At 33.4% G+C, this 13,830-nt stretch overlaps 1 protein-coding gene across 1 annotated transcript in view; it reads left to right on the plus strand.

Moving 5' to 3' along the window:
* The window catches only part of LOC132746936 (uncharacterized), a 47,545-nt gene that overhangs the window by 21,101 nt on the left and 12,614 nt on the right, over positions 1-13,830 (plus strand). The window contains exon 6 of the mRNA XM_060736219.1: positions 5,399-5,605. Within this exon, the coding sequence (XP_060592202.1) occupies positions 5,399-5,605 (207 nt within the window). The remainder of the gene's footprint in view (positions 1-5,398; positions 5,606-13,830) is intronic.

Below are 13,830 nucleotides of genomic sequence, written 5' to 3' on the forward strand. Positions count from 1 at the left end.
AGGTTGGGCAACCTTTTACATTGAGGTAGGGCTATTGAGGTCGGGGCAATCTGTTACACCTGTCACAAAGCACCACCACCACTACAACAACAACATTCGTTTATATTATTAATTATAAAGATTTTTGACAGGTTACATGCGGCTCGTGTTTAATTTCCAAACAACTGTTTATATATGATGAAATAATCTGTTTAAATCTTCATAACGAATTTATAATGCAGCAAAATTCGTTTTTTTAAAAAGTGAGATTTCTTCATAACTTGACATCAGCCGTGTATACAAATCGATATAAACGCCATGATTATCCAATGAAAAGCGACGTTACAAACGAGCAGTATTATTATGTACTAATGAAAGAGATTTAATCACATATGTTTTATCCAAATAATGGCATTTTCCTTCATTTAAAATGCTAATATTTCCCTAGCTTTTCATCAGGTTGTTGATCTGGGTATGGCGTGTAAACAGGTTGTTATAAAGACAACGAAAAGATTGAACGAGTTTCGGAAATGTTTCAAGATTATTATTACTAATTGCAAATTGGACGAGATCATAAAAAAGATCATTGTCCTTAGATAAGATAAATAGCTTTCAAGAATTTTTTTTACAATCATTATGCCAAATATGAGTGTTATGTTTTTTGCTAATTAATATCTTGTATTAACTGATGTTTTACAAATGATAACATCTAACAAATTATCACTATGTATGCATCAATTATCTTTTTGTTTTCGTTCATCGACACAGTTCAAAAACTAGAGGGAAATATTATTAAATATATCAGATTGTAAATGTCCGCTTATACTCACAGAATAGAGAAAACATAACCCTTAAAGAACGCATAAAACGACAACATTGAAAATGTTGCAGACACGGTTTGATTGAGCCGGTTCATGGACGGTACTGGAAAGTACAAGCACCGGCTTAAGCATAATTCAACATTTAAACATGAAAATGGTGAAGTTTTGAATTTAGAAACTTTCGCAAATGTGTTCATACGACAGGTATCATGCCCTCCTTATTTCCCTTATTCATGAACTAAATGATCAAGCTGATTCATTTTAGAACATTTAAAAAATGTTTTTATAGCTTTTTTTATTAAAAGTTTGCAATAGCATACGAGTATCGAACTCAAATGTCACGAGTAGATTAAATTTTTGCAATATGTGAACTTCGCTGACCTTGGTTCTTATTTTAAGACACAAATTATATCATGGAAGACAATTTTTACATATACAACACCTGATAACTCTTTTAATTGTCATGTCACGTGCCCTGACAATGTTTATTATTAGAAATTACCGTTTCGATTGAACGAAAGACATGACTTTTATGGACTACTTTTGATATATTACTTATATAATAGTAATCGCATAATATGCTCAAACTTGATATTAGAAAGTATTGATAATTGCTACACAATCTCTTTGTTAATACAAAATAAACAAGTTTTGACTTCACACAAAGTGCATATGTCATGTTTTAAACTCTACACATTATTGGTGGACACAAATATGAATATATAATGTCATTAAAAAAACTGGCTGTTTCGTTTTAAGAAAGAATCAACTTTACTTGACCCGTAAATGGAAGTGCAGCTTCCTATACATAGTTTGCACATTCATTTATTCAAATTAGGCAGATTTAGTTAGCTAATAATTCATTCATTTTAATCAATTTCTGGGGTAAAAATATTTAACGCAAAGATAGGCATAGTGTATCTTTAACACCCAACTACCAATACACCGGTACTACAGACTTTTGGACATAAACTTATATGGAACGCCTGGACTGTCTTATGTGTAGAATGACTGATATACATGGTTAAATGTCATTCTGTTGAGTCCGAGATACAATATGCTTGGTCAAAATCCCAATATACTGGGTGGAAATCCAAATGCGCTCAGTTATTGAAGTGTAATGTTGTGTGGTGATTACATTTTAATCAGTCAAGTCAATGTATTGTCGGGTGCCTTAGTCGGTCTGTTCAGTTCTTAAAACAAACAGGCATGTGGTAACACACAGATGATGTTCGGTGCAGAGGTCATTATGTTCAGTAGTGAACACAAAATGTTGTGTGATACCGTTATTATGTTCTGTTCAGATGATATACTGTTCGGTGCAGAATTCATTATGTTCAGTTCAGATGATGTTCTGTTCGGTGCAGAGGTCATTATGTTCAGTAGTGAGCACAAACTGTTGTGCGATACCGTCATTATGTTCAGTTCAGATGATATACTGTTCGGTGCAGAAGTCATTATGTTCAGTTCAGATGATGTTCTGTTCGGTGCAGATGTCATTATGTTCAGTAGTGAACACAAACTGTTGTGTGATACCGTCATTATGTTCAGTTCAGATGATATACTGTTCGGTGCAGAAATCATTATGTTCAGTTCAGATGATGTTCTGTTCGGTGCAGAGGTCATTATGTTCAGTAGTGAACACAAAATGTTGTGTGATACCGTTATTATGTTCAGTTCAGATGATATACTGTCGGCGCAGAAGTCCATGTGTGACTCAAATAGGGTTCCCGTACTTTTATATGTTGTTTTATATTTTAAATTTCGTTTGCTGTGTCCATTTGTGACTATTATAGGTTACCAAACAGATAAATTTTAAGTTATATTTACGGTGGTCATGTGTTACTTTCACAGGCTACCCTTACCCATATTTTAAGTTTTATATACTGTACCAATTATGACTGTCACAGTATAGTATAGTCATGAATTAACTAAATAAAATATCCATTGGGTATTTAAAAGTCCAATTTATGAAAATAACGTTCTTAAGCCCCCGATGATATTTACAGGGAAAAAAATTGTTTTGGCAATATAGTGGTCATTAGCCTCGACGTGACCTATGGAAATTAGTCGCTCCCATCTTGTTGCCCGAAAATATCCGAATGAACCCAACATAATTGTGGTATCACACAACAGTTTGTGTTCACTATTGAACATAATGACCTCTGCACAGAACAGTATACCATCTGAACTAAACATAAGGATAGTACCAAAAAACCACTGAACATAACAACATTTGCACCGAACAACACATTGACTTGACTGAAGAAGATATAATCAGCACATACCATTTAACAGTTCTATTTCACGACTGAACAAAAGGAATAAAGCACCCAACAGCATGTCATTGCAACTGAAAATAATAAAAGTATCACCCAATAATACACTGCCTCAGCCAAACAAAATGATAGTACCACTCAACTGTTTATTTTCATGGTTGAACATGATGAGAAGAGCACCAAACAGCATATTATTATAACCGCACATAATAACTGTAACACCCTACAACATATCTTTTTAACTCAACATAATTGTGTTACCACATTCCTGTTTGTTTTAAGAACTGAACATAACGACTAATGCACCCGACAATACATTGACTTGACTGAATAAAATATAGTCAGCACACAACATAGCACTTCAATAACTGAGCACATTAGGATTTCCACCCAGCATTTTGTATCTCGGACTCAACAGAAAGACATTTAACCAGGTATATCATTCATTCTTAATATAAGACAGTCCAGGCGTTCCATAATAAACCCCTCCTTTCATCAGATAAACTGATGACGAATAACGTTATTTTTAAAGAGAATATTCCGGACATAACAAATCCATTTTCTTGACGTCACGGAAATAAATAATTGTTGTGTAACGGCATTAATATACATTCTCTACATAGTCGGAAATACTTTTGTTTTTACCGTAGGCAGGATACAACAATGATAGAGAGACTTATCACGTGAATTCCGGTCTGAAACCATTAATGAGCAATTACTTTGAATCAGAAAAGATCATTACAGCAAAGCCATATATATTGATTCTATAAAGAGCACTGTTGATGGTTATCCGAAAACAAAATAATCCGAAATTTGAGCAATTTGTTTGTCACTTATGGTCATTTACACCAGTCATACCGCATAAAAAACATATTGAGTAATACTAACATTAATGAAAACCAAATCTTTAACATCATTGTATGGATTCCAGTGTCTTAATGAGTTTTTATATACAAATACAACTGTAGTCGGGATCGGATCCCACAAATATTTTTGTTAATTCATTGCAGTTATTTTTAAGTTTCTATAGTATAAAACCACTTTTAATAAACAGAAATACCAAACAGATAGATTAATAATAAATAAATAAATAATCATTAAAAAATACATTTGCAGTTTCTAAAAAGAATATTTTATTCTTTCCTTCAATGTTCTCGTCCGTTCCTATTTGGTGACTCTGTATGTAGTCCCTGAGCGATATTGGGACTGCGTTCCTTGAACGTTGTCTGTTGTCCCCCCTGGTTGACATTTGCTCTCATTTTCTTAGTTTTTATGCTTTTTTTCTATTTTAAATATCTTGAAACGTCGTTCCAAATTTAAAATATCTCGGTAGCACATTTTTATCAGTTTTCAGATATATTTGTTACGATTGTGTTGATCAACTTAGAATACCTGGTATCAACAAAGTTCGAACTACGAGTTACATTACAAGCTTCCAATACTTAATTATGTTGAAGATTTAATATTTTTCTTCAGCCGGTGCTAAGGGGCGTGAGGAATTTTGCGCTTACCATTATCTCCTAATCAAAGCGAGTCCGCAATTTTCAGTTTTTATTGCTATCGAGAGATTGAACAATACTGAATATGTCCTCTTTTTAGTCTAATCTATATGTTAAAGGCACATTATGCCTCCGAAATACATATTAATTTAATTCTTAAGAAATGTCGACATGTGTTTAAGTAAGCTAGATGGAGAAAGTAGCGCCTTAAAGGTAGAAAAATGTAAAGAAAGTAGTATTTTGGCTTTTATACAAAATTAACTTACTATAATTTTACCAATTAATAACAGAGGAAAAGAAACAAAGATTCTTTATCTATATGGGAAATGAGTATCTTTTGGAAATAGTAGAAAGTTTTTAAGAAATGAAAATGATAATATTTCATTATTTCTGGAACATAATGAGCTCAACTATTTTCAATGTTTCAAAATTGTGATATTTATTTAAGATCAAGCATTTAATTAAATAATAAAGGATATAATATAAAACTTTATCATTGTCAAATGATTCAAATTTATTATTTAGAACTATGATATAATATGAAGCTATGACAATATTTCCTGATTTCAGGTATTGATATTTCCAAATGAATGACTGCATCTTGGGTTTAAGCTATCGATTTTATGGAAAAATGGAAAATAAATGCATTAAAATGAATTAAATGCAGCGAGGCGAGATACAGGTCAAAGAACATTGCCAAGCAATTAATTTAAAACCAGACACATTTGTCTGATATTACACTATGGATAAATCATTCTATGACAACGAAGTATTGCTAATATGATTTTGATATTTGCAATGTTTTTATTGTTTATTACAGGTGGATTTGGAACTTCATATGTTGACCAGTCGTATTGGCAAAGCAGTGTAGCCGCCAAACCCAGACAGGGTGTGTTTGGTTTTCTAGCTGGTGGACTCGTCTGGTTCTCTATACCCTTTGCTCTAGCCACAACAATGGGTCTGGCGTACATCTCACTGAGCGCTCATCAAAATAAACCTTTGCTCGTCGAGGAGGATGTCGACATAGGTAAGTATGAAACCTTCTCCAGGTTCGAATTAGATCATATAGAGATCCCGGGATTTGACCTCTACCATCTTGATTTCAGAAAAACCCAGATCAAATTAAACATACAGAGTCCTCGGGTATTGGTCATAGGCGTCAAAGGGATTTTCCTATCAATTATGTTATGAATATCTTATTTATTTGTTGAAAAATGATTATAATTAAATACATGAACATAAACTTAAGCTAAATTGAGTATTTACAAAAACTAATTTTTCTGTTTTAGGCACAGCTCCTTTAAAAACATCGCGATTTCCACTTTTGAAGTTTGTTAATATAAAGCCTTAAACATACATGTATTTCTATCTTTATAGCTTAAATCAATATACCGGTCATTACATTCGGCATAATATAAAGAATTTATCGTTTTCGCCTTTATTTACGACACGTATCAACACAAACAAAGTTTCTAATTTTCTCTATACATGTACATTGTATATGTAATACGTTATCGGAGTCCAGTATTTTACCGCTCCGACCTCCCACCTTCATCTCCTTCTTGAAGAGTATTCTTTTGGGATCCGTTGTCATTCATTACAAGGATAGAGTTATCGTTCCTCAGTTAAACAAATGGATTCAGCAAGAAATATGATATTTTTAATTTAATATGACATAAAGCGTAATGAATAAATAATACATTTTGATTAATAGAAAACATCAGTCATTTTCAACGTATACATGTAATGTATGCAAATGTGATATGAATAAATAAGAAGGCAATCAACACACACGGATTGTAATATTCAGATATGAACATATTATCAAGATATATGTACTTTTGGTGGATATTCCCCTCCGTATACATCACTCATTTAAGCTGCATGCCTCTTTTATATGACCTAACCACCTACAAAGTTTAAAGTTGTTCTGCCAGGAACCGTACAGCAGTTAAGTTTTTTACGTCACAGACGGTGTATTCAAGTTTGTGATCAGATTAATTTTTTTAAGTTTATTGGCATGCGCCTTTTTTTAAAGGTAGCAGCATATCATCGGGCAAAGTATTTAAATAATGGAAAATAGAAAGTGTTAGATAATAAAGTTGAACAGTGTAAACATTCATGTTAAACAAAGGCAATTTTTTGTATGAAAAGTTAATTTTGTTGTTACAGTAACATTACAGCATAAAATATAGCACCTTCAGTGGGCCTTTAAATTACATAAATGCAGAGATGTACAAGACACTAAATAAAAATGTTGAAGTGACATGTCGCTTTCTTTTATTTAATTTGTGTTATAATAGCCTAAGTTAAGCGTCGCATTCAGTGCTGTCAGTGCTTTGATCTAAACTGCAATTTATGATAATATCATTTTCTTTTATCATCAAATTGAATTCAATGACAAGTTTCACATGGAATTTAAAACGTTTATTATGAAAATTATGCAAAATAGCCCGTTTATTTGCTTTAAAAATTGGGAGATAGGCTTGCGATACCGTTGCAGCTCTTGAAAATATCGGAATTCAGTCTCGGTTTTAGGAAAATTCTGCCAGAAGATAATAACATCATCTGATATACCTAAGAATTTCAGGTACCCTCCACTACAGTTATTATCGTTCCGATAATAGAAGAATTAAAGAAATACAGAACAACGCGTTAGACTGACACTGAATGGAATAGACGACAAGACACGAAACGGAACGATAACAGAGGAGTTCACGGAATGCAGAACAACGCGATAGACTGACACTGAATGGAATAGACGACAAGACACGAAACACGATAACAGAGGAACTAACGACATACAGAACAACGCGATAGACTGACACTCTATTGAATAGACGGCAAGACACGAAACACGATAATAGAAGAATTAAAGAAATACAGAACAACGCGTTAGACTGACACTGAATGGAATAGACGACAAGACACGAAACGGAACGATAACAGAGGAGTTCACGGAATGCAGAACAACGCGATAGACTGACACTGAATGGAATAGACGACAAGACACGAAACACGATAATAGAGGAATTAACGAAATACAGAACAACGCGTTAGACTGACACTGAATGTAATAGACGGCAAGACACGAACCAGGATAATAGAAGAATTAAAGAAATACAGAACAACGCGTTAGACTGACACTGAATGGAATAGACGACAAGACACGAAACGGAACGATAACAGAGGAACTAACGAAATACAGAACAACGCGATAGACTGACACTGAATGAAATAGACGGCAAGACACGAAACAGGATAATAGAAGAATTAAAGAAATACAGAACAACGCGTTAGACTGACACTGAATGGAATAGACGACAAGACACGAAACGGAACGATAACAGAGGAGTTTCACGGAATGCAGAACAAACGCGATAGACTGACACTGAATGGAATAGACGGCAAGACACGAAACGGAACGATAACAGAAGGAAGTCACGGAATGCAGAACAACGCGATAGACTGACACTGAATGGAATAGACGACAAGACACGAAGCACTATAATAGAAGAATTAACGAAATACAAAACAACTCGTTAGACTGACACTGAATGGAATAGACGGCAAGACACGAAACGGAACGATAACAGAGGAACTAACGGAATGCAGAACAACGCGATAGAATGATACTGAATGGAATAGACAACAAGACACGAAACGGAACGATAACAGAAGAACTAATGGAATACAGAACAACGCGATAGAATGATACTGCATGGAATAGACGGCAAGACACGAAACACGATAATAGAAGAATTAACGGAAAACAGAATAACGCATTAGACTGACATTGAATGGAACAGACGACAAGACAAGAAACGGAAACGGAACAGAAAGGAGGGACGATAACAGAGGAACACAGAACAACGGAATACAGAACAACGCAGAATACTGAACAACGAAATTCATACAAAAACAAAGATGTAAGAGAAAAGAAATAACTGAATAGCACAGTCTACACAAAAAAAGCACGACACACTATAAACAAGACATATAACGGAAAGATCTACCTAGTAACGGAACAAACAGCAAATCAGACATGGAGGGAAGGACGCTTACAATATGACAGAAGATATATAATACATAAACATGTCTCGACAAAAGGGACTAGGCACAGACAAGACATACTTCAGACAACAAGGACTGATAATAGGAGAACTAAATTATATGCAACAACGGAATATTTAAGGACAGCAATAAAAAACAACATGTTCTGAACAGCAACAAAGCAGCAAATGACAAATACAGACAGAAAATATAAACGAAAAATCATGTTATAAATTCAGAGAAAAATGCAATAAGCTGTGATCGAATTAAACGAGAGCATTCTTTCGAGATCCGCTGTTATTAAACAGCAAGCAAACATGAATGTTTAATTTGATTTAAAATAAAATCTTTATTACTGTTATTGGCATTCATTCATTTGAAGAAGGAACAATCTAATAATAAGAATGCAATCAACATACATTGATTAATAACATTCAGTTATAAACATGTCTTAAGATTATTTTGCCATACAGGCTCGGTTCATGGACCAAACTAAACATTACGAGCTACTGTCCATGCCCGCTAGCACCGGCTTAAGTCATGTAATGAGTATAAAATTGTAATTAAAAATATTATAGTGTATAGTAATGTAGCTGCCGCCTGTAGTTAACAAAATGTGTTTGAATTTTGGAAAAGAGTAATTCCCGAATGTGTATGAAAGAACTTTTGATGTTAATGTTTGAGTATTTCCTTAAGAGCGAATCGCGAATTGATCAAATGATTTAAATGTGGTTAAAACCCTTCTTAACCTAGCAGCATAAAAATTTGTTCTGGAACATTTTATTCCGTTTACGTACAATATTCACGTCTGTTAATAACAGTTATATTCTATGTCTCAATTCTTTCGAGAATCAACCATCTGATTACTTTTCCCGCTTATAAATTTTGTTAAGTATTTCATTCGATATTGTTTTATACCATTTCATTAGATGTAAAATTAAAATAATAGGCCAATACAGTGCACAGGAATGTATTAAGAGAAAGGATAGCCGACACTATAATTGGCATGGCAATATGAAACTTTATACTCCTACTGGATAGGAAAATAATGAGAACGTGAATATAATCCTTCTTTATATTAGTGCAAGTGAAATAATAATTAAGTTTCCTCCTAATTAACTGTAACAATATCTATCCAATGTACTCAGACTGTTTAATTTTGGTATATTTTCATGAAACAATTCTCATTTAAAATTTATCTCAGTAAAAATTAGCCAAATAGTCTGTTTATATATTTATTAATTTAAATCTTTTGGGGTCCAGGAATTTCTAATTATTTCAATATTCAGATATCAATGGACATTCAATATCAGTCTAAATGTCATAAAATTGACTTGTCAGTTTTTCATTCTGAGCAAATTATACATTAATTTTAGGGAAAATTTAAGGTTTGTACTCAATATCGATGAATAATGATCCCTGCAGACCATGCCGTCCGATCATTGTCTTCATTGATATCATGGAATAAATGTTTGATTATCTGTTTGATTTTACGGCGTACAAACAATGTTTATGTCATATGGCGCCAAAACAGGAAAAATTATTTTGCCTAACCTTGGTGTTAGAAATTTCAAAGCAACACCAGGGGTCAAAACCACCACCCCTGCTGGAGCTAAGAGATGCATAGATTGCACTAATTCGAACCCATTTGGTCACGCAGGGATAAACAGTGGCTGCAATCCTGATGCCTCTAACATTGAAGGCAATTCCTCAGCAACAAGGGAAATGGATATGGATTAATTCAGTAGTCGTCAGCCGCATGTTTGTTCAACCATAGGCAGTTATAAAAACATCTCTAAAAACATCACGAATCTTTTAAAAGAAGGAATTCATCGCAGTTTCCTTTCCTGACACGAATCCATCAAAACATGAAACGAAAACCCAATATATTAATGCTATCTCTCTTTTCTGAGGAAAGTCAGTGACTACTGAAAGCGAAATTATAATATAACTCATTCAAAACATGGAACTTCACTTTCAAATTACACTTTATAACGAGCCAGCGTTGTGTTTTTATCGTGTTTGGTCGCTATTATATCGCGCACATATTTTAATCATCTCTATCATCATGTGATTTAAAGCGATGTTTGCACTTCATTGCCTATATAATAGACTTGAAAAGATATACGCCAAATGAAATCATTTAATATAATACAAGTGCTGAGGAAAAAAACCCAACGAATTGATTGAAATTTAAAAATAATGATTTCTGCCGACATTTAGACCATTTTAAAAAGATTATATAGAATATTTAGAGGTACACTGTTCCAAAAGTTCATGCCATGATAAGAAAGTGCTTTAAATATAATTTGTTTTAGGTCTTGTCCATAATACAATACCATTTCTGAGTTAGATCTTAAATTGTACATTTTGTTGTCTGATAAAGTTATCAATTCTGTCATATAACTTCTTTGTCATGTTTTTTTTTAAGTTTTAAAATCAAGTACCGCCGTCTGGTATATACATCTGTCGAGGAATGGTAACATGTTAAGAGTTTCGAATAACTCCATTGACGTAGTGGTTACTGCAAAATGTGTTTTTAATTAACCGTCATTGTCTATGTAGCTTGTGTTTCCATTATCCCATATACACCGTGCATATCCAATAACGCAGGAATGTGATTACATTGTCATATTAAAATTACAATAGGTTATCCGACAAAAATGGCGGTTGGGCGAGACTATTTACGCACCCTTTGTAGAAGGTTTTTGACGCCCATTTTGTTATCATGTGATATTAAATTATTCAAAGACAGGCGGTGTACAGGTAGAATGATTTAAATCTTTTTAATTGTATATATCGCCGTCCAGGAAAGGCGATAATTAACAAAAAAAAAATGAATTTTCTGTTAAGGCATAGATCCTTGATGAAACAAAATGAAATAAAGCACCTTCACAGGCCCTTTAAATTACATAACTGCAGCTGTAAAAGAAACTAATTAAATATGAAGCAACCCATGCCGCATTCTTTTATGTGTTTAATTTGTGCTATAAAAGCTTAATTTTAGTCGACGCATTCAGTGCTTCTATATTGCAGTGTTAACGATCATATCATTTTCTTTTATCATCAAATTGTATTCAATGACAAGTTTCACATGAAACCTATAACGTTTCATTATGCAAAATAGCCTGTTTATTTGTTTAAATGTCTGAAATCGGGATGTCAGTCGCCTCTTACGATCACGTAGAGATAAACAATTGCTGCATTTCTGATGCCTCAAACATTGAAGGCAATCCCTCAGCCACAATATAGATATGGATTAATTCAATAGTCGTCAGCCGGGTGTTAGTTCAACCATGGGCAGTTATAAAATCATCTCTAAAAACATCACAAATCTTTAAAAATAGGAATACAGTACAGCTTCCTTTCCTTCCCGAACACGAATCTATCAAATCATGAAACGAAAACCCAATATATCAATGATATAACTCTTTTCTGAGGAAAGTCAGTAAAAACTTAAGGTGAAATCATAATATAACTCATTCAAAACATGGAACTTCACTTTCAAATTACACTGTATAACGAGCCAGCGGTGTGATTTTATCGTGTTTGGTCGCTATTATACAAACATCGCGCTCATAGAGCTCGTGCAGCTTTTAATCATCTCTATCATTATGTGATTTAAAGCTATGTTTCCACTTCATTGTCCATAAAGTAGGCTTGAATTGATATACGCCAGATGAAATCATTTAATATAATACAAGTGCTGAGGTAAAAACAACGAATTGATTGAAATTTCAAAATAATGATTTCTGCCATTATTTAGACCATTTTAAAATGATTAAGAGTCAATAAAATAAAATTCAATCAGCTTAAAGTCTGAATAACTGCTGTATGATATATTACTGTTTTCTCTTAAGTATTGATTCTGTTGAATGAAATATCAATGTCATTAACAGCCAATGCCTATGCAACATTTTAACACATTCGTTTTAATTAAACAGGTAACACAGTAAAATAATTACTTTACAAAGAACACGGGGGAGGAAGTGTTACACGAAGGATGGAGTTCTTATGATAACTTGTTCAGGAGTTCTTGTGATAACTGTCACGGAGTTCGTCGGAAAACATCTGTATATACTACCACAACACTCGTTAAAAATGGTTATTTTCATCTTTCCAAAATGAGTTTTAGGTGCTAAATTAAACTTTAATGATTAAGCTTGTCTTACATCTTGCATTATGTGTATTGCAGACACATAAGACCAACGTTTTGTCAGTTTGTTTAAGTTTGACAGTTATCACAAGAACTCCTGAACAAGTTATCATAAGAACTCCATCCTTCGTGTAACACTTCCTCCCCCGTGAAGAAAGCAGAACTTAACAGAATCGATAAATAAAAACTAAGCATGCTTAATGCATTAAACTGACTTGACTATCTATTTATCTTGACAAACCATTCATCATTTCAAAAGAAAAAATAAAAAAATTGATTGATTTGAATAGTAACAATTTATACCATGATCAGACGACACAGATATGCATGCTGATCGCATTAGTATATGCAGGTGGCGCCAACAAAGACTGACTTTTATTAAGTTATGTTTAAAGTAGATTTGTTTACCGGTGGAAATATCGTTGCTATAGAGTATTTTAAGAATGAATTGAGCCGTGCCATGACAAAACCAACATAATGGGTTTGCGACCAGCATGGATCCAGACCAGCCTGCGCATCCGCGCAGTCTGATCAGGATCAATGCTGATCGCTTACCAACCCTACTACAAGTAGAGAAACTAATAGCGAACAGCATGGATCCTGATCAGACTGCGCGGATCCATGCTGGTCGCAAACGCACTATGTTGGTTTTGTCATGACACGGCTCAATTATTTTAACGATAAAATGTCATAATCAATGACATAAATTAATGAAAATAATTTTTTAAGTCGAAATAATAATAAACATTTTTGGTCAATAGTTCTACATGTAAGTTGTAAATTATATTTTAGAACAGTTTTATAAGTAGAAATATGACAGAAAACAAGATTTAAACCCATACACTATTCTAATGTAACGCAAGAAACATTATTGATTATTTAAGTTAACGATTCAATTCTGGTACGGTAAAATGCCTTTATTTAAATACTTAAAATGTTCTCATAGCGCTCAAAAATGGTCTTTAAATAGTGCTTTAAAAACCCTTATAAAAAAAACCCTAACAAACAAAAAAAAAAACACACACAAAAAAACAAAAAACACA

This window comes from Ruditapes philippinarum, unplaced genomic scaffold (assembly GCF_026571515.1).
Source record: "Ruditapes philippinarum isolate M1 unplaced genomic scaffold, ASM2657151v2 ctg1520_1_1_1_1, whole genome shotgun sequence".
In the NCBI taxonomy this organism is placed as follows: domain Eukaryota; kingdom Metazoa; phylum Mollusca; class Bivalvia; order Venerida; family Veneridae; genus Ruditapes; species Ruditapes philippinarum.